This window comes from Drosophila sechellia, chromosome 2L (assembly GCF_004382195.2).
Source record: "Drosophila sechellia strain sech25 chromosome 2L, ASM438219v1, whole genome shotgun sequence".
Classification (NCBI taxonomy): domain Eukaryota; kingdom Metazoa; phylum Arthropoda; class Insecta; order Diptera; family Drosophilidae; genus Drosophila; species Drosophila sechellia.
Window position 1 is genome coordinate 7,565,711 of NC_045949.1, and position 23,387 is coordinate 7,589,097.

At 40.6% G+C, this 23,387-nt stretch overlaps 6 protein-coding genes across 9 annotated transcripts; 2 read left to right on the top strand and 4 right to left on the bottom strand.

The window, feature by feature from the left end:
- Nucleotides 1-43: 43 nt before the first annotated feature.
- LOC6611554 (CD109 antigen) lies at nucleotides 44-7,899 on the top strand. Its single transcript, XM_002036057.2, has 15 exons — nucleotides 44-467; nucleotides 2,634-2,811; nucleotides 2,873-3,351; nucleotides 3,411-3,741; nucleotides 3,797-4,080; nucleotides 4,142-4,253; nucleotides 4,318-4,464; nucleotides 4,521-5,196; nucleotides 5,249-5,380; nucleotides 5,439-5,857; nucleotides 5,916-6,263; nucleotides 6,317-6,494; nucleotides 6,552-6,907; nucleotides 6,967-7,423; nucleotides 7,493-7,899. The coding sequence occupies exons 1-15, from the start codon at nucleotides 382-384 to the stop codon at nucleotides 7,717-7,719; spliced, it is 4,410 nt and encodes a 1,469-aa protein (XP_002036093.1). The 5' UTR covers nucleotides 44-381; the 3' UTR covers nucleotides 7,720-7,899.
- Nucleotides 7,900-8,032: 133 nt separating this feature from the next.
- Nucleotides 8,033-11,504, top strand: LOC6611555 (sodium- and chloride-dependent glycine transporter 1). The gene is made up of 9 exons (XM_002036058.2): nucleotides 8,033-8,384; nucleotides 9,012-9,307; nucleotides 9,363-9,418; nucleotides 9,497-9,620; nucleotides 9,679-10,012; nucleotides 10,074-10,225; nucleotides 10,287-10,415; nucleotides 10,473-10,673; nucleotides 10,729-11,504. Exons 1-9 carry the CDS (start codon nucleotides 8,207-8,209, stop codon nucleotides 11,029-11,031), a joined length of 1,773 nt encoding a protein of 590 aa, XP_002036094.1. The 5' UTR covers nucleotides 8,033-8,206; the 3' UTR covers nucleotides 11,032-11,504.
- LOC6611557 (sodium- and chloride-dependent glycine transporter 1) lies at nucleotides 11,269-13,576 on the bottom strand. The gene is given in 8 exon segments (XM_032713875.1): nucleotides 11,269-11,576; nucleotides 11,630-11,836; nucleotides 11,902-12,263; nucleotides 12,266-12,306; nucleotides 12,408-12,484; nucleotides 12,543-12,706; nucleotides 12,764-12,895; nucleotides 13,033-13,576. Coding segments are annotated over 8 exon segments (1,428 nt in total). The 5' UTR covers nucleotides 13,196-13,576; the 3' UTR covers nucleotides 11,269-11,294.
- A 96-nt stretch (nucleotides 13,577-13,672) lies between these two features.
- On the bottom strand, nucleotides 13,673-16,485 carry LOC6611558 (sodium- and chloride-dependent glycine transporter 1). Its single transcript, XM_032713868.1, has 9 exons — nucleotides 16,097-16,485; nucleotides 15,815-15,946; nucleotides 15,595-15,758; nucleotides 15,436-15,530; nucleotides 14,914-15,368; nucleotides 14,692-14,840; nucleotides 14,464-14,592; nucleotides 14,195-14,401; nucleotides 13,673-14,127 (listed from the first exon to the last, which is right to left on the bottom strand). The coding sequence occupies exons 1-9, from the start codon at nucleotides 16,239-16,241 to the stop codon at nucleotides 13,858-13,860; spliced, it is 1,746 nt and encodes a 581-aa protein (XP_032569759.1). The 5' UTR covers nucleotides 16,242-16,485; the 3' UTR covers nucleotides 13,673-13,857.
- Nucleotides 16,486-16,601: 116 nt separating this feature from the next.
- Nucleotides 16,602-19,584, bottom strand: LOC6611559 (sodium- and chloride-dependent neutral and basic amino acid transporter B(0+)). Of its 3 annotated transcripts, none has more exons than XM_032713842.1 (9): nucleotides 19,230-19,584; nucleotides 18,907-19,038; nucleotides 18,679-18,842; nucleotides 18,522-18,622; nucleotides 18,001-18,470; nucleotides 17,700-17,845; nucleotides 17,391-17,519; nucleotides 17,110-17,316; nucleotides 16,602-17,046 (listed from the first exon to the last, which is right to left on the bottom strand). In XM_032713842.1, exons 1-9 carry the CDS (start codon nucleotides 19,390-19,392, stop codon nucleotides 16,774-16,776), a joined length of 1,785 nt encoding a protein of 594 aa, XP_032569733.1. In that variant the 5' UTR covers nucleotides 19,393-19,584; the 3' UTR covers nucleotides 16,602-16,773. The 3 variants fall into 3 exon arrangements, with proteins under 3 accessions (XP_032569733.1, XP_002036097.1, XP_032569737.1); XM_002036061.2 differs by having other exon boundaries at nucleotides 17,700-17,848; XM_032713846.1 differs by lacking the exons at nucleotides 18,522-18,622; nucleotides 18,907-19,038; nucleotides 19,230-19,584 and having other exon boundaries at nucleotides 17,700-17,848; nucleotides 18,679-18,801.
- Nucleotides 19,585-20,237: 653 nt separating this feature from the next.
- LOC6611560 (sodium- and chloride-dependent glycine transporter 1) lies at nucleotides 20,238-23,036 on the bottom strand. Of its 2 annotated transcripts, XM_002036062.2 has the most exons (9): nucleotides 22,678-23,036; nucleotides 22,261-22,392; nucleotides 22,040-22,203; nucleotides 21,892-21,980; nucleotides 21,338-21,807; nucleotides 21,132-21,280; nucleotides 20,936-21,064; nucleotides 20,662-20,868; nucleotides 20,238-20,604 (listed from the first exon to the last, which is right to left on the bottom strand). In XM_002036062.2, the coding sequence occupies exons 1-9, from the start codon at nucleotides 22,838-22,840 to the stop codon at nucleotides 20,323-20,325; spliced, it is 1,785 nt and encodes a 594-aa protein (XP_002036098.1). In that variant the 5' UTR covers nucleotides 22,841-23,036; the 3' UTR covers nucleotides 20,238-20,322. The 2 variants fall into 2 exon arrangements, with proteins under 2 accessions (XP_002036098.1, XP_032569719.1); XM_032713828.1 differs by having other exon boundaries at nucleotides 21,132-21,807.
- Between the last annotated feature and the right edge of the window lie 351 nt (nucleotides 23,037-23,387).

Here is a 23,387-nt window from a genome sequence, read left to right on the forward strand (position 1 = left end):
AATTTGAGAATTCAAAGATTGCAAGAGTGATCGGCGACTTGAGAAATCAGTTGCCAGCGAGCTTTCAAGCGGACAACAGGTGATCGCGACCGTTTCGCAGCAAAGGTGAAAATCGCGTACAACCGAGAGCGAGTAAAGTCGCCCCAAAAACGCGCACCTCGTCTTGGGCAATCTGCGGTGCTTTTATTTTGGTGCTGCTGCAATCTCGCGTGAGAGCGAGATAGTGTTCGGCAGTGGTAGTGCGAGTGAAAAGGAGCAACGCGCCTGCCCACGGCAATAAAGTTCGACTTAATTTTTGTTTTAATATGCGATGCCGATACAACAATCGAGAAAACGTGTTTACACTTAATTTTGCTAACGTGATTTAAAGACAAACCAAAAATGCGCCTTCAGGGAGCGGATATGGGCGCTATTCCAGTGCTGATCTTAGTCACCGTTTGTTTACTTTGCCAAACATCTGCCCAGGGGTTAGTATAACACACAGACACACATCACCTCCACAGGTGACACATTCGTCAAGCGATAGAAAAATGGATGTATATTTTTAAATGCCGCATAATGACATCACTCAACTCCAGATGAAGCCAAAACAAATGACTTAGACGACGAGCTCGAGAGATCATTGGGAATTTCAGGAAGATGCCGCCACGCAGATCTGTAATTAACAACATGTAATCAAGAAATTAGCCCTGGGTTTTATTACTGTCATAATAAGCTGAAAAGACCGAAACAAGACGGCAGATGAAATAACCCGAAGCCAACGCGATTTTTGGAGGCGAACTCAAAGCTTCCTACGCATACTCAATTCGATAGGGTGATGCAAGGTGGCAAGATGCTAAAAAGGAGATGCATTCCAATGGTAAAGAAAAAATGTTAGCTTGCGTAATAGTTCCGCATCCCATAATACATTCACTTGCTGTCGAATATGTCTGGAATTATTTATGAAACTAACAAAACGTTTTATTACTTTACAATATATATATGATCCCCAATCCAAAACACAAATTTTCACCTATGAAAAAATTTTGATTGCATATGACAATATCTCTGAAGCAAAAAATTTCACCATTCTACCAGTATCATTCTCGATCGACTCACCCTGATGCTGTCGCCTGGTTGAGGTGACACATTAACATGGATTGCTACTTGTGTACTCATTTCCGATGGCTCACCTTGAAGGCTGACCAGTCGAAGCGATTTTATAATCACTTTGCGAATTTATTGTGTAGAGCTTCGCCAAGAACTGTGATTGATCGAGTAATGATCACTACCATTGGAGGCGTCTACTTCTGGTGCTTTCCTCCTAGTTCTCCTCGAATTCATGATCTGTCATTGAGTTGGCCGAGCTCAATCTGCCACCATATATGGGCCACTCGTTCAAGGCTTGATTTCGCCAGTTCATGTGGGTGAATTTCATACAATTGAACCCGGATCGAATAAGAGCTATCCTATGTCTATGAATCGCACATGGTTACATTCGTTTAACACCCCATTGCAGAATCAATCAGGTGGAACATCGCTACTGCAACTGGAAACTTGAAGCCTGCACTTTGCGGACAATTTGAGCAAAAGCGAAATTGTTTTTGCCATTTACCTGTTGGTTGAAAACCGTTTTGCGAGAGCGACCACCATCGAGGGAACCTGTTTTTTTAGGCTAACAAACGTGACATAAACACAAAAGAAAATTTTGGTGGGAACAGGTTAAACCCGCCGTACCAATTGAAATTAGAACAGGCGGCAAGCAGTGAATTACCAGAAAAGGTGGCACAGTTAGGAGGCAGCTCATAAGTTTAGCAATTTAGCTGACAACTATATGAACAACCCGAGCATTTTACAAAGGCAGCCAAATGTAAGAAGCACGCAAAACGGATACTAAATGAAAGAGCTTACGTAAAAAACTAAAATTACTTACACAAGGCACCTTTCGAAAACAAGTTAGGTGTACATTTGTCATTGCATTTGTCTGCAAAATAAATCCATTAGTTATTAGTTATATACACTTTTAATACCATTTTTTTTTATAAATTAACTGGTAATAAGGTAGCTTAAATTTACCATGATAAACATATTCAAATGAGCCCAAAAACCTCTGATTAACCGCTGCTGATTGTTTGGCTTAGCTGATTTAGGAAGCTTCCACATTCTGAATTTCGAGGAGCCCACAAAAGAAAACCACACAAAAGTAGTTATAGCTCGAGCCACTCTGCCGTACTTCCCACAACCCCGACCCCAAGCCCACAGACCAAACCACCTCCAACCATTTCCGACAGATACCTCACCGCAGCGATTGATGCTGACCCGACCGAAAGTTAAAGTACAATACCCTCTTTCGGGTTGGGGTATTGTCTTCCGTTAAACGCGTGAATGAATAGCGAAAAAAAGATTCAGATAGCATAACAGCATAGGTGTAATCCACTTATCTACGAACATTAAATCTGTAGCTCTTTTTGTTTATTTATTTTACGGCAGTCGCCGGCATGAGGTTAATTCGGCTTTCGTTTGGAAAAATTTTGTTCAAAATGTAAGGGGTATAGTAAAGATATAACATTTTAAAATCTTCACAGATTGTTTTAAAGATATATTTCTCGTTTTCCCTAGTTTTGTTATAATTATAAACGTATTTAACATTGTAGTTTGTACTCCATCATTGCTCCGAATACTCTGCGTCCGAACTCGCAATTTCATGTGGCTGTAAGCTTGCACAATGCACCTGAATCCGCCACATTTAAGGTGGGGATCCTGGGCAGCTCTTACACGGACTTTAAGACCGTGGAGTTACGGCCTTTTTCCACACAGTTATTACACTTCGAGGTAGGTGGTAACTATATATGATATTGCCAAAGACCTCCTATTTATCACAGATCAATTTTAGATTCCCGCCCTAAGAACTGACAGATATCGCCTAACTGCTGAGGGCCTTGGAGGAGTTCAGTTTACCAATGAGACTCAACTTCACTTTGAGTACAAACAACATACGGTTTTAATTCAGACGGACAAGAGCATCTACAAGCCAGGCGATTTAGTTCACTATCGAGTGCTTATTTTGGATGCCAATCTGAAACCCGCTCGTGGCTATGGACGTGTCCATGTGGATATCAAGGACTCCGGTGATAACATTATACGCAGCTACAAGGACATTCGTCTGACCAATTCCATTTACTCGAACGAACTGCGATTGTCGGACTACCCTCGTTTTGGCACTTGGTCCATTGTCGTGGATGTTTCGGAACAAGCGCATACGCAAACTTTCGAGATACTTGATCATATTTTGCCAAAATTTGTTGTAGACATTGATACTCCCAAGCACGCTATTTATAAGGATGGCAAGATAGCAGCCACGGTCAGAGCGCAGTGAGCCGTCAAATTATAAAATTAATTTTAATACGATATTAATAAAACTTTTTTTTTAGCTATGCATTTGGCCAGCCAATTGTGGGTGAAGCCACCCTATCCATTTATCCCACTTTCTTTGGCTCGCTCCAACCTTTTGTTAACGATCTCATCACCCGAAAAGTTGTGCCAATTGATGGCAACGCGTACTTTGAGTTCGATATAGAGAATGAGCTCCATCTGAAGCAGGACTATGAGAGGCAATACCTTTTGGATGCCCTCGTTGAGGAAAAGTCAACTGGTTCGGTGCAAAACTATTCAACAGTCTTGACACTGCACTTGAACCATTATCGCGTGGAGGCCGTCAAGGTGCCCAGCTACTATATTCCTGGAGTGCCCTTTGAAGCTACAGTAAGTGGTCAAGAAAAATGTCTTTTGATAATTATGAAAATGAATCTTATTGCAGGCTCGCATAGCCCGCAATGATGGGGGCCAATTGAGGGACTTTAATCCCCAAATCACCGCCTACTTGACGAATGTCTATGGTAGCAGTGAGATGTACAATCGTACTGCCTACAGCTTGGATGCCAGTGGAGAGATCAAGATGAAGTTCACTGTTCCGATTGGAGATCGAGATGAATTTCATTCCATAATTGTTGACTACCAGGGCGTGATCAGTGAGGTGGGAAAGATCCCGAGCAAGCATTTGCACAGCAAAAGCTATATCACTGCTAAGGTGTTGAATGATAGGTCAGTTGAGATATGAAAATACATATTAGCTATTTATTAATAATAGTATCACTGTTAAAAGGCCCACTGTAAACCAGGAAATTTCTGTGGTCGTACGCTCCTTTGCGCCCATTAAATATTTTATGTACCAAGTTGTCGGTCGCGGTGATATTATTCTGTCTCGCAATGTGGATGTAAGTTTATATTTTATTGTAGCAGAAGTGTAGTATGCTTTATCGAATTGGTAACTTTTGCAAGGTGGCCGATGGGACTTTCCACACAATCAAATTCCTGGCATCATTTGCAATGATGCCGAGAGCCAAGTTGCTCGTATATACGGTAGTAGATGGAGAGTTTGTTTACGATGAGCAGGTCATACAGTTTGAAGAAAATCTACTCAATGCGGTAAGAGTTATTAAGTATATGTGCTATTTCTATTAATTCTCATTTTTTACTTATAGGTACAAGTTGACGCTCCCATTAGAGCACCTCCTGGTCAAGATATTGACATAGGGATAAGCACTAAACCCTACTCATATGTGGGCCTCATGTTAGTGGATCAAAATGCAAACGAACTTAGGAGTGGTCATGATTTAACCCACAAGCGACTGATGGATACCCTGCGTTCCTACGAACTGAGCGATGTGAACACCCCAATGGGATCACCTGGCAAGGAATCTGGCGTGATAACCATGTCCAATACGAATTACTTTATCGAAAAGGAAGCTGAGAGCAATCCGGCTTTGGATCGAGAGGTTTCCACCGGGCCCGAGGAAGACAAATTAACGACTTTGCGAAAAACAGACATTGGACCTGCCCACAAAATCGAGGTTAATACGTTGCCTCCTGGAAAAGGACGATACGCCTTTTCTTACACCCCAAAGCCCTTCTGGCATAATCCAAGGGTCCATGTGATGCGCGATCCTGCGGATACGTGGCTCTTCTTGAACATCTCCGCCAGCAGCGATGGAAGGAATTCAATCCACAGAAGGATTCCCAGTGAGATGACATCCTGGGTGGTTTCCGCCTTTGCTTTGGATCCGGTTAACGGGTTGGGATTATCTCCGGCCAATGGAAAATTGGAAGCCTACAAAGAGTTTTACATAAGCACCGAATTGCCCTACTCCATAAAAAGAGGTAAGTCGTGAATCGGGTAAAAAATAAATTATATAAATATTAATAATTTCAGATGAACTCATTGCCATTCCGTTTGTGGTGCACAACAATAGGGACAGTGATTTGAACGTGGATGTCACCTTTTACAACTCAGCGCTGGACTTTGATTTCCCACAACTGGATCCTAAGGCCACCAACCAACCAAGTGAGTTATCCATGTTGCTTTTATCACCAACACGATCCTAAAACTATACAATTTTTAGATGTGGAACTCCACAGACGTAGATCCTTGCAGGTACCAGGGCGATCCGCCCGCTCCGTGTCCTTTATCGTGACTCCCAAGAGAGTGGGCCCCCTCTTAGTCAAGGCAATGGCTGCCTCCTCCCAGGCTGGCGATACAGTCGAGAAAAATCTGCTGGTGGAGCACCCTGGAGCCATGGAGCGGATCAACAGAGGATTCCTATTCGAACTTAACTCCAATGCCCAAAATAGAAGAAACGTCACCATTGCGGTTCCACGCAACGCCATTCCGGAATCCACACGTATCGAAGTATCTGCCGTTGGCGATCTTATTGGCAGCTTAGTGGGTAATCTGGACAGCCTTATCCTTCTGCCAACTGGCTGCGGCGAACAGACTATGGTTAATTTTGTACCTAATCTAATAGTATTGCGTTACTTGGGGGTGAGTCAGATTCTGCGATGTTATAACACAATTTTATGATGTTAAATTCTCTCCTTAGCGGCTCCGTCAACTCACCCCAGAAGTGGAACTGCGTGCCACAAACAATCTGGCAGTTGGCTACCAGAGTATTCTTTATTATCGCCATGAGAATGGTGCCTTCAGTGCATTCGGATTAGACATCAAGCGGAGTTCTACCTGGCTGACAGCGTATGTGGCCCGCTCGCTTCGGCAAGCTGCTCCATTCACCCAAGTGGATAGCAATGTCCTGCAAAAGGCACTAACCTATTTGGGAAGTGTTCAGTCAGCAAACGGTGGCTTCGAGGAGCGTGGCGACGTATTCGAGAGATTTGGCGACGATGGCATCAGTCTGACTGCATTTGTGACCCTGGCTCTAATGGAAAATGTGGTAAGTGCAATGGCTTAAGCACATTACAATGGTATTTCATTAATATGGTTTAGGATCTATATCCCGAATATGGAAACAACATCAACAAAGCCCTAGACTTTATCACCAGGGGCTTGGATGGATCAAGTAACCTGCACGCCATGGCCATAGGCACTTATGTGCTCTCCCGAGCTAATCATAATGCCAAGGCAGCTTTTCTTCAGCGATTAGACTCAATGGCCACCAACAAGGGCAAGATAATTTATTTTTTATTAAAAGTACTTAAATAATAGTGCAACTATCTTCCAGATGGCCTCAAGTGGTGGAATAAGACGGCGCCCGCTGGTGAGCAGCAGTCACCCTGGTATAATGCCACTCGTAGCGTCAACATCGAGATTTCCGCTTACGCCGCCTTGGCTCTGCTGGAAAATAACTTGGTGGCCGATGCCCTACCCGTCTTGAACTGGCTGATGGACCAGCGAAATCCCAAAGGTGGTTTTGTGGCATCGCAGGATACTATGGTCGGTCTCCAGGCGCTTCTCATGTTCGCCGAACGCTTTTCCAGTCAGGGCAATAATCTTCAAATCGGCTTCCATTACGGAGAAGGTGCTGAAACGATAATTAATGTGAATGCTGAAAACTCACTAGCCCTGCAAACGGTGGAGGTAAGTGATTAGTTTTTAATAACTAGAAATTATTTATATTTAATTGGCCCACTTTCTAGCTGCCAAACAACCTTAAAAACTTGAGTGTTTCGGCCACTGGTCGGGGAATGGCATTGGCCCAAGTCAGCTACACCTATAACACGAACGTGACCAGTGCCTGGCCACGATTTGTACTCGATCCCACTGTGAATCGGAACTCCCATGCGGACTACCTCCATCTTTCGGCCTGTGCCAGCTTTGTTTCCGTGGTGGGCGAGAACGAGCAGCGCTCCAACATGGCTGTGATGGAGGTTCACCTGCCCAGCGGCTTCGTCGTGGACAGGGATACACTTCCCACCCTGGAGTCGAGTGAGCGCATCAAGAAGGTTGAGACGCAGAATAGGAACACCAAGGTGGTCATCTACTTTGATTACCTGGACAGAAGGGAGGTCTGCCCCACCCTGCATGCCTACAAGACGGTCAAGGTCACAAAACATCGACCGGTTGCAGTGGTCATGTACGACTACTATGACAGCGGTAGGATTGACAAATGGAACAAATATCATTAACCTTTGATTAATTTATCAATTTACCCTTGATATACAGCTCGCCGTGCCAGGCAGTTCTACAGGGCACCCAAATCCAATATCTGTGACATTTGCGAGCACGCCAACTGTGGTGACCTATGCGAAAAGGCCGAGAAGCGCGAGTCCAAGCGACCTGATGACTACACTGCGATAGCGGGTCATAGTTCAGGGTCGAGACACACAGCCATTCCACTGGTATCTGTGGTTATGGTTCTGTCCATCTTTTTTAAAACCCTTAGCTGTTAGACGATACTGTTACCGCCACGTAACGTGGAACCATTATGGAAATCGAAGCTTTAACAACACCCACTCACATAGTCCCTAAGCTAGCCTAATGAATGCCGTGAACTAAACCTGATCTACATAAGTACATCTAACGATGCTAAAGTGTTGCCAATAAATGTTATAACGTTTACTAAAACCAGAGCGCAATGTTTGAAATGGGAAAATCAAGCTATGAAAATCCTTACTTATGAAACATTCCTTAAAGTTACATTACTTTTGAGAAGTGTATTATTTACCTCTTCATATGCGTTTGCGAGATGTATTACTCATACGCTCTGTTGTACTCGAGTGCTTTAAACATGTTCCTCTTGACAGAAACAATCTCACACTCACTCGCTCGTTTATTTTTGACAGCATCAAATAATAAGTTTAAAAATAGATCTATTATTTTTCAAATCCCTGTTGTTGTTCAGTATGGTAAATTCGAAGTTCAGGCTTTAGTGACACAATGGCGAATAATCAGCCTCCGACAACGAATGCTCCGCGTAAAGATAAGCGCATAGAGCGGGACGAGAACCGTGGCCAATGGAAGAGCAAGTCGGAGTTCATCCTCTCGCTCCTTGGATATGCCATTGGCATTGGCAATGTGTGGCGATTTCCGTATCTCTGCTACCGCAGTGGCGGCGGTAAGTCACCATTAATTCGCCCACCTGGCCACCTCCTGTTCACTCACTCGAGCTAACGGAGCCAACTAAACCAAGACCCCAAGACCCATCGTCCAGAAAAACGATGGGTGAGCTCAAGCTCTGGCCGCTCCCGAAATAGCGCAGCACTGACGTCATCATTGAACGAGAGTGCTGCACTGAGTGGCGATGTTTATTTTTAGGCTTTAGCTTTCGAGTGAAAGCTGGCAAAGCTCCAGCACACATGGGGGCCATTTGGCCGACCGAACAGCGACGCCTTCGATAGCTCAGTTGGTAGAGCGGTGGACTGTAGAGTTTCCGAGGCTTGGTGATGCGAGCAGAGGCAGGACTCTGGGCCAAACAATACCATGGCCCCAGATAGCGCTTGCTCTTGTATCATCAGTTACTGAATCGCGATATGTTGAAATCCATAGGTCGCTGGTTCAAATCCGGCTCGAAGGATATTATTTTGGGGTCACTTCCTTTTTCTTTGTCAATTTCTTTCTCTTTTGCATCCCTGTTTATCTGAAAGCCGGTAAATCGTTTAGAAAGATGCATTTAATGAAATGCAGATACATTTTAGTGAAACACGCTTTTCCAATGATACACGATTTTCCTCCTTCTTTTTAGCCGCCTTTCTGATCCCGTACCTGTTGATGGTAATTTTAGCCGGCGTACCCCTGTTTTATATGGAAATTCTGATCGGTCAGTTCTCGAGCACCGGATGCACTGGCATGTTTCGCATGACGCCTCTGCTTAAGGGAACGGGAATCGCTCAGGTGGTGGTCAATGCCTACTGCGTGTGCTACTACTCGGTGATCATATCGTATCCCATTCGGATGATCTTCTACTGCTTCTTCAAGAAGGTGCCCTGGGAGGACTGTTCCAATTCATGGAATACCGACGACTGTGTAACCGCGTCTGATGTGAGCTAGTTTATTACAATAAGTATCCGTATAAATAAGTATTTCCGGTTTTTAGATGGGGAACCAAAATAGTAGTGATGTATTCAAAACTTCCGCCGATGAATTCTTCCAGTAAGTGCCATCATAGCTATGCATTTCATTCTATTGGCAATTCATATATTTTATATATTTTAAAATCTCCTTTTACAGCTTGGAAGTACTTAGAATCTCAACAGACATCTCTGATTTGGGTGGCATGGTATGGGAACAATTAACTGCCCTGGTAATCACTTGGATTCTTATTTACTTCTGCCTTATGCGAGGAATTAAGTCGGTATGTTTTTTTCAAGCCGCGTTATTGGACTCATCATGCTCTAACCCATGAAATTCAGGTTGGCAAGGTTGTGTACTTTACAGTCCCCTTCCCCTACTTGCTGCTCTTCATTCTGCTCATCAGAGGAGCCACTTTGCCCGGAGCCTGGAAAGGCATACAGTTCTACCTGTATCCGGAGTGGCACCGCTTGCTGGACCTCAAAGTCTGGGCCGATGCCGCCGTCCAGATGTTCTTTGGCATAGGTCCCGGCTGGGGTGGTATCGTCAACATGGCCAGTTTCAGCAACTTTCGAAATAACGCCAAGTGCGACTCGGTTCTCATAGTATCGATCAATGTGTTTACCAGCTTATTGGCCGGATTTGTGGTCTTCTCCGTGCTGGGGTTTCTCTCTGGTAAGAATTTTTTGTTCGTTTGCTCACAGTTGCATTTGTTTGAGCGGTCGTTAATTTATAGAAAAATCGGGCATACCCGTGGAATCGGTGGCCACCGGAGGAGCTGGACTGGCCTTCGTCACGTATCCGGAGGCCATTGCCTTGCTGCCTGTCCCGCAGCTCTGGGCGCTCATGTTTTTCTTTATGCTCTTTTTGCTGGGCATCGACAGTGTGGTAAATTGAAAGTGTTTCGGAAATATCATGAAATTCAGCTAACTCCTGTTTCCATCCGAAGTTTGTGCAACTGGAGGCCATCATGTCATCGATATTGGATGAGTGGTATTGGGTGAGAAATCACAAGTGCAAACTGACGCTCATTTCGTGCCTAATCTTTCTCGGACTCTCATCCATAATGTGCACAAATGTGAGTAGTTCCAGATATGTATATGTCCTTTACTAATTTTCTATTCACTAATTTCAGGGCGGCATGTTTATACTTCAGCTGTTTGACTGGTACTCCTCGGCGATATCCGTTATTGTCATTTGCCTGGTGGAGATTATTATGGTCGCCTGGATTTATGGCATCAAAAATTTCATGTTAGATGTCGAGTTTATGCTAGGAAAACGGCCAAGTCTATATTGGAGAATCGTGTGGCAGGTCGTCACACCTGTAATTATAATTGTAAGACGCTTTTACTTCCGTTTTTGGCTGACGAAGCCTAATGAGAAACATTCAGTTTATTCTTATAACTAGCATTGTATTCATAAGGACAATCACCTATAACAACATCCCGTATCCCCAGTGGGCCATTATAATCGGCTGGGCCAGTTGTGTAACATCAGTTATGTGGATACCGCTCTACATATTCTATATCATGATCCGTAAGCGGGCCACATTATGTGATAGCCTGAAGAAACGCCTCAAGCCTTTGGACTGGACACCTGCGGATCCGCAAGATCGTGCGGAATACGAGGCCTTCCGGAGGCAACGTCGAATGCCTGGATTTATGTCTGACACGGACATGGAGAGCTCGAAGTAGATTAATATGTATACGTACATTTTTTTATTTGTAACCAATTTACAAAATTTTTACGCATAAAGATTAAATATTTTGGAACAAGGGTACAAATAGAAAATACAATAGTCTTTTTATGATAATTATGGTAAATAGTGCGGATACTTGAAGCAGCAAGATTTGAACATTTAAGTTAATATATGTGGAATCCATAATATATATGAATTTCCAAAGAGTTTAGTTTTGTTCAAATATAATAATTATATATGCATTAATTAATATTTCCTCTAGTTCTCCTTTTCGGTACCATTAGAAAGATGGTCTGTCATCTCAATGTTTCCGACGAGATCCCCGTAATGCTGAGGATGTTTCACATCAACCGGATACCAATCTGTGGGTCGGCAGGAGCGTTTTAGACGCTCCAAAAAGGTGCCAGGACTCTGTTTTAGGTAGTAAAATGCATAACCAGGTATTGCCAGAAAGGGTAACACAACAAGTACAATGCCTAGTACGAGAAAGACTTCCTTAAAGAAGGAGTGACCTCGTATGCACTCGATTATGCCCAATATCTAATAGGAAAAGCATTAATTAAAGTTCTATAAAATTGAAGTTCATAACAAACCAGACATATCACAAATACTATTGGAGCTGTATAGCGGAGTATAAAAACTTTCCAGGAGGCAAAGGGCTGGCCCAACATGAACTCAATATCCCGCTGGAAGCGTTTTTGGCCATAGATCCATAAGACAACCAAAAGTAGCAGTAAGTGCAGCAAACTGTGTGCAAAAATGATATTAACACCCAAAATGGCGAAGTAATAGCTACCATGCTAAGATATAAAGAAATTTAAAGTTGTTCGGCCTCTATGAAATTTTTTTTATATTAAATACTTACTTCGGTGCAAAAGAAAAAAGAACAGATTGCAAGACCAAAAATTGTGCCAAAAGTAACTTTCTGTTTTCTTTCTTTAAGCGTTTCAAACTCGTCAAATAAACTTTGCAGGACTGTAAAGAGTTGAGTTGCCTGCAAAATTATTAAAAAATATGTAAATTTGTATAAAAGTTAATAAGCAGAATGTACATAGTACAATCAATATTGTTCCAACATAAAGGAAACCAAGCCAAACATAATGTAAATGAAGATCTGACCAAACGAAATAATCCAACTATACGACATGATGCCAGTCTTAAATCCGTTAAAACTGGACAGGGCTATTACACTGCCCCAGTCGAGTAGGCCGAGTAAAGGACGTGATGGTCGAACCTTTTATCCGCGTTAAAATAATCCTGACGAAGATAACTGTAGACATACAAAAACTAATAATTAATAAAAAGACTCATAAATTGGCATTATACTTTCCAAGAATTCTGGTAATTATATATATTATATTTTATACTTACTCAAAATAAAGACGCGATGGTGGTTCAACACCTAATGTGAAGTTTTTGTGCTGTTTGTATATTGACGGATGACAAAGCTGTAATTACCGGAAAAATAATTTGATTTGCCAGATAAAAATTTGCACAAATTCTTACTGTTGGATATTCATCAGTTCGATTGTGCCACGACTTTAGTCCTTCGCAACTCCAAGGCAAAGTGGGTCGAAAAGAATTCATGATGAAGAGCAGTGGAATGGCAACAAACATGCTGTAGTAAATTAGCGTGCTAAAGGTCAGAAAAACGCTAACATAATCCATGCCTAAGTTTGAGGTTTAATTTAAGTGAAATTGAAAACTCTTGTTTTTTTTTATGATACCCTTAAAAAGAGGAGCCAGTCGAAAGGCCGCGATGAAACCACTGCTGGAGAACTGTCCCATGAAGGAATGAACGACCAGGATTGGTACCAAGTAGATCACCATATACAAAAAATACGGCAGCATACCAACAACTGAAATAAGAAATGATTAAGGTAATATTAGTGTTGCTTCTTTCAATAGTTTCTATTTTTCAAGTTAGTCATAAAAATTGCACTTGCACCGAAACGCCCATAAATTTATAAAGCACTGCTGCATTATTATTACTTACAGCCGATATTGAAAAAGAACCAGTACGAGATCTCGAAGATATCCAAATTTAGTGCCAATACGAAGCAGGCAAATATGTAGTCGGTGGGTTTATCCCATTTCCCTCGCTTAGGATCCGGAGAAAAAGGCTTCGTCCCAGAAGCATATGACGTTTCATAAACCATGTTGCCTCCACGATATCACACCGATGAATGAATCCGACGGGGATTCTTGAATCTCTTTTCTACTCGGCACGTGCGAGATTGCAGCACAAAGGGGATAATATAAAATATTAAAATGTATATTATTTAATTGATCATATAAATCAACACGGGTCTCTACTGGCGCTTCGCCGACAAATGCACTCTATCAACTTTCGTGCGACTTCGGAATAGTTCTTCGCGTACGCTCTCTCGAAATTTGAACACAATATAAAAGTGCACACATTGTCATGGGCTATATAAATCTAGATTTATATGGCGGACTGAACTGATTTGACTGGGCTGTTTGAGCTTGTGTTCCGGACTCAGAAGATTTTCGGATGAGATGCATTACTGGCCTCCAGTAACATAATAAAAACTTATTAATGTTCCCTTATACTCATAAGATTACAGATAAAATCTATATTCTTGTTGGGCTTAATTTCGCAGGACAATCGGATCTGAATTATAGCAATTTTATTTAATTATTTACAATAATGTTTTTAAACATTAAGAGTATGAAGTAAGGAAAACCCCTTTAAGGAACTCGATTAAGCCAATGGATCCATTTGACGGATCTATGATATATTTTTACAATATAAAATATGTTTTTCTATTTCAGATATCATGTACTACTAGATTATTGTTTAGTTAACCTCCTCGGTGCCATCGAAAAGTTGGTGGGTCATATCGGAATGCTGGACAAGTTCTCCGTACTGCTGCCGGTACTCCATCTCAACCGGATACCAATCCGTGGCTCTAAAGAGCGTGGATAAGCTGCCGGGTCTCTGATGAAAGTAGTAAATTCCGTAGCCAGGTATTGCCAGAATGGGTAAACCCAATAGTATAATGGCCATAACGTGGATAACAGCCGAGGCATAAGAGTGTTCTCCTAAGCACATTTCAATTTCCAAAACCTAATATGGATAGAAACAAGCTCAATCGTTTTTTAAAAGTGTAAACAATTTCGAACTCATAACAAACCAAACATATCACTAAAGTTGGCGGAGCTACGTAGCGGAGTATAAAAACCTTCCAGGAGGCAAAGGGCTGGCCCAGCATGAACTTAATATCCCTCTGGAATCGGTCTCGTCCATAGATCCACAAAATCACCAAAAGAAGCAGCAAATGCAGCAGTGTTTGTGAGAAAATAGCATCGATCGATAGAGTCGCAAAATAAACAACACCATGCTGTAAAAAACAAGCAAAGGTTGTTTTCTTAACGGATTTTTCTTAATAAGCCAATAACTTACTTTTGTACATAAGAAAAGAGAGCCGACGGCTAGGCCACCAATCAGGCCAAAGGTCACCTCTTGTTTTTTGGCTCTAAGCTGTTCGAACTCGTCAAACAAACTTTGCAAGATAGTAAATATTTGTGTTGTCTGCAATGCGCAATAGATACATACATATTTCAAAATAGAAAAATGGTTTCAATCAGTATAAAGATTGGGTATTAGGTAAAAATAAAACCAAATACTTACAATTACAATAAGAGCAGCCATCAGTAGCATGGTATAGTAAATAAAAGTCCACAGATTTGGCCAACCCAATGAGGACAACGCTGACGCAGTGGCCAAGAACAGCATCCAATCGTTAATCACATGCGCTTCGAACGAAGGCTCGGTGAATCCTAAATTGAAAAATAATAGTAAAAATGTTTATATCACTACAATTGCATTTCTTAAATAGTGATTTGGCTCTACCCTTTAAGTAGTGTCCCAGCATAAAGGAAACCATGCCGAACATGATATAAATGAAGATCTGTCCGAAGGAAATAATCCAACTATATGACATTATGTTGGTCTTGAATCCGTTGAAACTGGACAGGGCTATTACACTGCCCCACCCAGCTCCAAACGCTTGTAGTGCCATTATAAATGTCGAAGAAATCCCCACCACAAATTCCTCTATAGATGGAGTCATATAGTTTTTAAGACCTAAATGCGCTCCTGGAAGAAATAGAAAGCGCACAAAGCACACTAAAAGTAGAGCGACGGTCCCAATAACCATGTAACGAATGCACTTTCCAAACTTTGCCGGTTCCGAGAATTTGTAAAATATGAATGCAATCATGGCCCAAACTAAAGCGAACAGGCCCGATAAGTGCCATGAAATATCGTAGTCGCCAATATCATTTTCAAAACTTTCAAAATGGCTTCTGCGAAAATAAATAAATTCAGAAGATATACTTGGATGCGTTATAAATTAAATGGTGTTATACTTACTGAAAGTAGACAATGGATGGAACATAAATTTCTGATATGTATGTCTCGTTTTCGGACTCTTTTGCAACATGCTCAGCTATTGTCACATTACATATCTATAAAGAAATTGTGCATTATGTTTACGTTATATTGAATATGTGTTATATTTATATGTCATACACTCAATTTCACAATAGTGTCATTCTGCCAAGACTTGAAGCCTTCACAACTCCAAGGTAAAGTGGGTCGAAAGGAGTTAAGCATGAAGAGAAGCGGTACGGCAGCAAAAATGGCGTAGTAAATTAGAAGCGTGATAGTCAAGATAAGGCTAACATAACCCATGCCTAAAAGAGTATATTCAAGAAATTAAAGTTTTTGTCAAAGGTTCTTGAAAACGTACCTTTACAAACAGGAGACAGGCGAAATGCGGAAATGAAGCCACTGCTGGAGAACTGACCCATGTAGGAATGGATGACCATGATTGGAACCAAGAAGATAACCATATACATGAGGTACGGCACCATTCCAAAAACTATAAAGTGTGAATCAATTATTCAAGATTATTTAATCTCTGGGGGAATGCACCCAAACGCCCCCAATAAGATTAGGGAAACTATGGAGCACATTCGCCCTTTAATGTGGACAGATAATAGTTAAAACTGCAAATGTTTGGCTTACTTACTGCCCATATTAAAAAAGAAATAATACGAGGCCACAAAAATATCTAGTTTCAGGGCTAATCCAAAACAGGCAAAAATATAATCTGTGGGGTTTTCCCAATTTCCGCGATTAAGGTCGGGAGAAAAGGGCTTAGAAGCGTAGGCCATGTTGAAAGTAAAATGCTTAGTTGAATTTCGACTTTCTTTCGCACGTGGATTATTGTACTTAGTATATACTGGATTGACGGAAGCGTTATAAAATCAAAATGAGGCACTGCTGTCTACAACCGATGCAGACTAACTGAATCGGCTTCCTACTGCAGGTCGTTTTTAGCTCATCGTATTGAATTGATAAGCAGCCATTATCGCGTCGATTTGTAGTTGTAGACACTGAACATTTGCATAGCTATAAAACTTGTTAGCAGCTAAAAGTATTAACAGCCATTACTAGCAAAGTTTACCCCCTTACTTTGCTAGATTGATAGCTTCGTTGAAAACTATGTAATTATTAAAAAGTATTAAAACGCGTAAGCGTAAAGTAATATATATTCTTAATCAGAATCACTCGCTATTTCCATTTACAATTTGAAAAATTGCTGTTAGGCAGGACATTGTCTTAGTATTTGAAAACATTTAAGTATAATTAAAAAGCCCTATTGTTTATTCAGCAAAATGAAGGAGTTACTCTTCTTGGAAGAACTCAGTTTGGCACGGCGGTCAGCTGTTGGGTCATATCCGTATTGCTAACAGCTTCCTCGTACTGCTGACGGTGCTCCATCTCAACTGGATACCAATCGGTGGGTCGGCAGGTGCGTCTGAAGCGTTCGCAAAAGGATCCAGTGCTACGGTATATGTAGTAGATTCCATAACCAGGACTGGCCATCATGGGTAAAATCACTAGTACGATAGATATTCCGAGGACGATTGGTGAGGTATAAGAGTGCTCCATGTAGCACACAAATATTCCTAATACCTAACATAGCAAAAAAAGGAAGACATTTTGGACCACAAACCACTAAAACAATATATACCCTACCAGACACATAATTAAAATTATTGGTGCTATAAAGCGGAGTATGAAAATCTTCCAGGAGGCAAAGGGCTGGCCCAACATGAACTCAATATCCCGCTGGAATCGTTCACGACCATAGATCCACAAAACCACCAAAATGAGCAATAAGTGCAGCAAACTATGTGAAAAAATGGCATCAAGCCCCAAGGCCGCAAAGAAAGTAATACCATGCTAAAAAATAGAAAGATACAATTAACCATGAGAAATGTCTCTGAATTTGTTGTAAGCCTCATCCAGACACTTACATTTGTGCAAAAGTAAAAGGAGCAGACTGCAATTCCTCCAATTAGGCCAAAGGTTACCTCTTGTTTCCTCACTCTGAGTATTTCAAACTCATCAAACAAACTTTGCAGTACAGTAAAGATTTGCGTCGTCTAAAAAAAAACAAAAATACATATACATAAATACATATGTTCAGAGTGTGTTGTAAGTTTTTAGAACCTTAAAAAATAACAAACATTATTTTCTCACAAGAAAATCTAATTCATAATAAACACATACTCTTTGTTCTTTTCAGTAATTAACTATATATTTTCCAGAAAAAATATACTTACTATCACAATAAGAGCAGCCATCAACAACATTGTATAGTATATAAAGGTCCACAGGTTCGGCCAACCCAAAGAAGCCAATGCGGTAGCACTGGACAAAAACAGAGTCCAATGGGTCAATACTTGTGAGTCGAAAGAACCTTCTAAGCCTTCTGAAAGACAAACGTTACCATTAAGGTATGATAGTTGGTGGAATTGTAAGCCTTTAGATGAGAAAACTCTCTTGTACATTTCGATCCTGGACCGAAATTATAGATGAAATTGTTCTGATTTCAAAGACTTTTACAAGTAATATTGTGCTTACCATTGTAGTAGTGCTCCAGCATAAAGGAAACCAATCCGAACATTGTAAAAATAAAAATCTGTCCAAAGGAAATGATCCAACTATAGGACATGATGTCAGTCTTGAATCCGTTGAAACTGGACAGGGCTATTACACTGCCCCAACCTGCTCCGAATGCATGAAGAACCATTATAAATGTGGAGCCAATTCCCATGGCCATTTCCTCTACACTCGGCGCCACATATTTCTTTAGCCCCAAAAGGGCTCCTGGAAGAAAGAGAAAGCGCCCAAAGCACAACAAGAGAAGAATCAGTGTCCCAATAACCATGTAACGTAGAAATTTCCCAAATTTCGCCGTCTCCGAGAATTTATAAAAAATTAAGGCAACCATTGCCCAAACTAGTAAAAAGAGGCTCACAAATCGCCAGGATAGCTCAGATTCTTGTCTCAAATCTGTATAATATTCCCCTTGGACGCTTTCAAAGTTGTTTCTGAAATAAATAGAATTTTAATCGATCACCTTCATAACACCTCCTACTTACAGAAAGTAGAGTACGGAAGGTACATGAAACTGTATTCTGTGAAAATGCGTGTTGTTATCGGAGATATCCGTAAGATCCTCACTGATTGTCATATTACATGTCTAGAAGGCAAAGCAAGTTGCCTTTATTACTTTAGTATATGTGGTTATTTTCTTACTGTCTTTCTTCCAGCCGATTCATTGTTCCACAACTTAAAACCTTCACAACTCCATGGCAAGGTAGGTCGGAAGGAGTTGATCATGAAGAGCAGAGGAACTGCAGCAAAGATGCTGTAGTAAATCAACATGGCGATGGTCAGGAAAACGCTTACATATCCCATTCCTATACAATACAAGATAAACTTTCAGCCAGTTATATATTATTTAGTTTTCTCCTTTTAACATACCTTTAAAAAACGGTGACAGCCGAAAGGAGGAGATGAACCCACTGCTGGAGAACTGACCCATGAAGGAATGAATGACCATGATTGGAACCAAATATATCACCATGTAAACTAGGTACGGCAGCATCCCAAAAACTGAAGAATGCATTTATATTAATTAAATTATATTTATAACTCTTATCTGATCAGAGCTTAGGAAATTCACATGTTGCAATCAACGCCCCTAAAATGAATAGTCTAACCTTGGTGCATATTTGCCCTATATTGCACTTAATATAGATACCTACATGTATGTGTAGCTAAAAGTCTCTGTTTTTAATACTTACTGCCCATATCGAAGAAGAACCAATACGAGGCCACGAATATATCCAGTTTAAGGGCTAATCCAAAGCAGGCGAATATATAGTCAGCGGGCTTCTCCCACTTTCCTCTCTTCAGGTCGGGGGAAAAGGGTTTGTGCCCACTATCATACGATGTTTCATATATCATTTTGTTACGTTAATATAGTCCGGTAAAATGTGTGAGCAAATGGATTTGAAAAACTTTTGTGTAAAAAGAACTCTATCCAATTTCACACGCCGATGGAGGTACTTATCATTAAGAGCTCTGGCAAACAACGAACATTTCGCGAGCGTTTTAAATTGGCGAACTAATTAGTAGCAGCGATGCGGACGAACTGAATCTGATTCCTCTGATAGACCGCAGTGTAGCTGATCCCAATGGACTGAGATGCTCATACCCTATCCCGGACCATTCACACTAGATCGGCCATCAAATGCGCGCTAAATAAATAATGTAAAGCACCAGTGCCATTTAATTCGAACTATTTTTTTTAATAAATAGTCAGTTTGATATTGTAATACAGTGTGTGGAGAATTCCGATCAGGCAGTAAAAAGTCCCCTAATAATTAAATGTAATATAAAACAAATTAATTTGGACATGTTGAAGCAAATTGTAATATAATACATATATATATATATATATATATATATACATATATATATACATAATACACATTTCTATACACTATCATGACGTCAATAAAAGTGTTTTGCTTATAACCATAATTAATCAATAACTACATTAATAATTGCACGTGTTTAAAAGCTCCCTCTCTCTCGATAGACAAACTATGCAAGCAAATTAAATGTGGGCGTCACAGATTTTTTAAGCTCAACTTTATTAAAGTTTCCGAGATATCTACGTTTTTATGAACAGTCACACGTGGGAACCTGATAACTGATAACTGATAACTGCTGTAAAACACATTGCTGTAATGTAGTGCAACAAGCTTAGCTTTTCCACCTATTACAATATGATATTCCAAGAAAAATTGTGTATATATGCATACCTTCTTTAAATACGCATCAAAATTACTCATATATTTATGTTCAGTACATTTCTAAGTGCATCAGTAACTAGTTGACCTCCTCAGTAACCTCGAACAGCTGGTGGGTCATCTCGGTGTTGTCCACAGCTTCCTCGTACTGCTGGCGGTGCTCCATCTCAACTGGATACCAATCGGTGGGTCGGCAGGTGCGTCTGAAGCGTTCGCAAAAGCTGCCCGTGCTCTGGTAGAGGTAGTAAAATCCGTACCCAGGAATGGCGAGAATGGGCAAAACCACGAGGACAATCGACATAACAACGACCACTGCCGTGGAATAAGAGTGCTCCGATATGGATAGACTAATTCCAGCGAGCTAGTTAAAATAATATGATTATTCAAAGCAACAAGCTACTATAACCCCATAACTAACCAGGCAAATGACTAAAATTATTGGAGCTATAAAGCGGAGTATGAAAACCTTCCACGAGGCAAAGGGCTGGCCCAACATGAACTCAATATCCCGCTGGAATCGTTCGCGACCATAGATCCACAAAACCACCAAAAGGAGCAGTAAGTGCAGCAAACTATGTGAGAAAATGGCATCAAGACCCAAGGCCGAAAAGAAAATAATGCCATGCTAAAACGGAATAATTATTTAAAATATTTCTTAATAAAAAACCATTTTTGTAAACTTAAGTACTTACATTTGTGCAAAAGTAAAAGGAGCAGAGTGATATTCCTCCGATTAGACCGAAGGTTACCTCCTGTTTCCGTAATCGAAGTATTTCAAACTCATCAAACAAACTTTGCAAAACAGTGAAGATTTGCGTCGCCTGAAAATACAATTACTCAAGTTTAGTAGCGTGAAAAATATAAATAAATTATATAGATTATCATCACCATCACAATTAGCGCAGCAATTAAAAGCATAGAATAGTATATGAAAGTCCATAGGTTTGGCCATGCCATTGTGGACAAGGCGGAAGCACTTGACAAATATAGCAGCCAATGGCTCAAAATATTTGCGTTATCTTCAGCATCAGAGAGTTCTGAAAAGGATAATTTTAATACAGTGAAGATAATGCAAAACAATAAATTGATATTACCATTAAAGTAGTGTTCCAGCATAAAGGACACCATGCCAAACATGATGTAAATGAAGATCTGTCCAAAGGAAATGATCCAACTATACGACATGATGTCAGTCTTGAATCCGTTGAAACTGGACAGGGCTATTACACTGCCCCAACCAGCTCCGAATGCATGAAGAACCATGATAAATGTGGAGGCTACTCCCATGGCCATGTCACTTGCCATAGGAGTCATATATCTGTGGAGCCCGTTTAGAGCTCCAGGAAGGAACAGGAATCGCACAAAGCACACTAAAAGAAGCACCAGGGTCACAATCACCATGTAACGAATAAGTTTTCCAAACTTTGCCGTCTCTGAGAATTTATAAAAAATAAATGCAATCACAGCCCAAATGATTGCGAAGAGGCCCACAAAATGCCAAGACAGCTCGTAATCCTTGTACCAATCCGGAACTGAATCCTGTTTCATGGAATCATAGTGATTTCTGTAAACATAGAGTTAAAAAGAAATTATTTATAATCCAATTTATTAATTTATTAATAATCCAATGATTAATAGGAACACTTACTGAAAGTAGAGCACGGAGGGTACATGGAGCAGCTGGTATGATCTGTTGAATTCCGAAAAGTCCTCCAAGATCAGTGTCTTATTACAAGTCTTAAATATACAAATGTACTGAGTCTTGAATTCAATTTAAGCATACACAAATTTCATACAGTGGATAGCGTTGCACTTCCATTGTGCCAAGAACTCAATCCCTCACAGCTCCAAGGTAAAGTGGGTCGAAATGAGTTTATTATGAACAGAAGAGGAACCGCAGCAAAAATGCTATAGTAAATGAGCATGGAGATAGTCAAAAATCCACTCACATATCCCATGCCTAAAATTTACATTTCAATCAATATTTAATGTCTGTTCAAACTTTTTGTTTACCTACCTTTAAAGAAAGGCGACAGGCGAAAGGCGGAGATGAAGCCACTGCTGGAGAACTGACCCATGAAGGAATGGATGACCATGATGGGAACCAAGTAAATGGCCATATAGATAAAGTACGGCAGTATTCCAAGAACTGGTGCAAGCAAATAGTGTATTTAAATAAATGCATTTCAAGATAAAGCTTAAATTCTGTTGTATAAATAACTATTTAAACTGTTATCTCATGTGCTCTATAAAGAGATACAATTATAACTTTAAATAAATAAATATCGACAGAATGAGTCATTGTTTTGTATGTATGTCAGATGAGTAGGTAAGAAAAAATCATTAGGAGAGCACCGCCCCTCCACAGATTAGACTAAATCCGAACCTTATCAGAAATATAATATAGGGAGGCGCCCTAGCTTGCATTACTTACTGCCCATGTCGAAGAACATCCAAAACGATGCCACAAAGACATCCAACTTCAAGGCTAATCCAAAGCAGGCGAATATATAGTCCGTGGGCTTATCCCACTTTCCTCGATTTAAATCGGGAGTAAAGGGTTTAAGCCCGGTATCATACGATGTTTCATACACCATATTGAACCCACAATATCACCGCCAAAATGTGGGCGAGAATGGATTTAAACAAATTTTTTAGATAATTATGTATAACTACGATCTGATTTTACTCTCGCCGAGGTAATATTAGTATATATATATTTTTTTTTTTGCAAGTGATCCAGCAGCGTTTTACTCTAAATTGACGGACTAATTAGTAGAACCGATGCCGGCAAACTGAATCCGATTCCGACAGCAGGCCTCTGTTTAGCTCATCCCTCTTGAATGAGATGCTGCTCATACCCTAACGCAGGCGATGCACACTTGGTCTTTAATCACACAGTTATTACAATGGAAGTGGGGCATCTTCATAACGAGATTCATTTAAAACCTTTCGCATATTTCAAACAGATGTCAAAATTAAGATATGTTAGGAAAATATATATCTAAGCAAGCTATCTATAGCTTCAAGCTTTCGCTTTTTTTTATTAGTTTTGTAAGCGTATTTCCGATCGCAACCATAAATTGCCTTTATTGTTATTTTGATTTAAATTCAGATTATTAGAGCTCTTATATCTGTGTCTGT

What these genes read in the sequence shown, in the direction of transcription:
- LOC6611554 (XM_002036057.2), top strand. Translation starts at nt 382, where the DNA reads ATGCGCCTTCAGGGAGCGGATATGGGCGCTATTCCAGTGCTGATCTTA. An exon ending in TGCCAAACATCTGCCCAGGG is followed by an intron (nt 468 to 2,633) that starts GTTAGTATAACA and finishes TTAACATTGTAG; the next exon opens with TTTGTACTCCATCATTGCTC. An exon ending in TTCTGTCTCGCAATGTGGAT is followed by an intron (nt 4,254 to 4,317) that starts GTAAGTTTATAT and finishes AACTTTTGCAAG; the next exon opens with GTGGCCGATGGGACTTTCCA.
- LOC6611555 (XM_002036058.2), top strand. Translation starts at nt 8,207, where the DNA reads ATGGCGAATAATCAGCCTCCGACAACGAATGCTCCGCGTAAAGATAAG. An exon ending in CTGCTACCGCAGTGGCGGCG is followed by an intron (nt 8,385 to 9,011) that starts GTAAGTCACCAT and finishes CCTTCTTTTTAG; the next exon opens with CCGCCTTTCTGATCCCGTAC. An exon ending in ACTGTGTAACCGCGTCTGAT is followed by an intron (nt 9,308 to 9,362) that starts GTGAGCTAGTTT and finishes TCCGGTTTTTAG; the next exon opens with ATGGGGAACCAAAATAGTAG.
- LOC6611558 (XM_032713868.1), bottom strand. Translation starts at nt 16,241, where the DNA reads ATGGCCTACGCTTCTAAGCCCTTTTCTCCCGACCTTAATCGCGGAAAT. An exon ending in CTCTTTTCTTATGTACAAAA is followed by an intron (nt 14,402 to 14,463) that starts GTAAGTTATTGG and finishes TGTTTTTTACAG; the next exon opens with CATGGTGTTGTTTATTTTGC. An exon ending in CAACTTTAGTGATATGTTTG is followed by an intron (nt 14,128 to 14,194) that starts GTTTGTTATGAG and finishes TATCCATATTAG; the next exon opens with GTTTTGGAAATTGAAATGTG.
- LOC6611559 (XM_002036061.2), bottom strand. Translation starts at nt 19,392, where the DNA reads ATGATATATGAAACATCGTATGATAGTGGGCACAAACCCTTTTCCCCC. An exon ending in GCTGTCACCGTTTTTTAAAG is followed by an intron (nt 18,843 to 18,906) that starts GTATGTTAAAAG and finishes TGTATTGTATAG; the next exon opens with GAATGGGATATGTAAGCGTT. An exon ending in AATCGGCTGGAAGAAAGACA is followed by an intron (nt 18,623 to 18,678) that starts GTAAGAAAATAA and finishes TTTGCCTTCTAG; the next exon opens with ACATGTAATATGACAATCAG.
- LOC6611560 (XM_032713828.1), bottom strand. Translation starts at nt 22,840, where the DNA reads ATGGTGTATGAAACATCGTATGATACCGGGCTTAAACCCTTTACTCCC. An exon ending in GAAGTGCAACGCTATCCACT is followed by an intron (nt 21,981 to 22,039) that starts GTATGAAATTTG and finishes TGTATATTTAAG; the next exon opens with ACTTGTAATAAGACACTGAT. An exon ending in CCTTTTACTTTTGCACAAAT is followed by an intron (nt 20,869 to 20,935) that starts GTAAGTACTTAA and finishes ATTCCGTTTTAG; the next exon opens with CATGGCATTATTTTCTTTTC.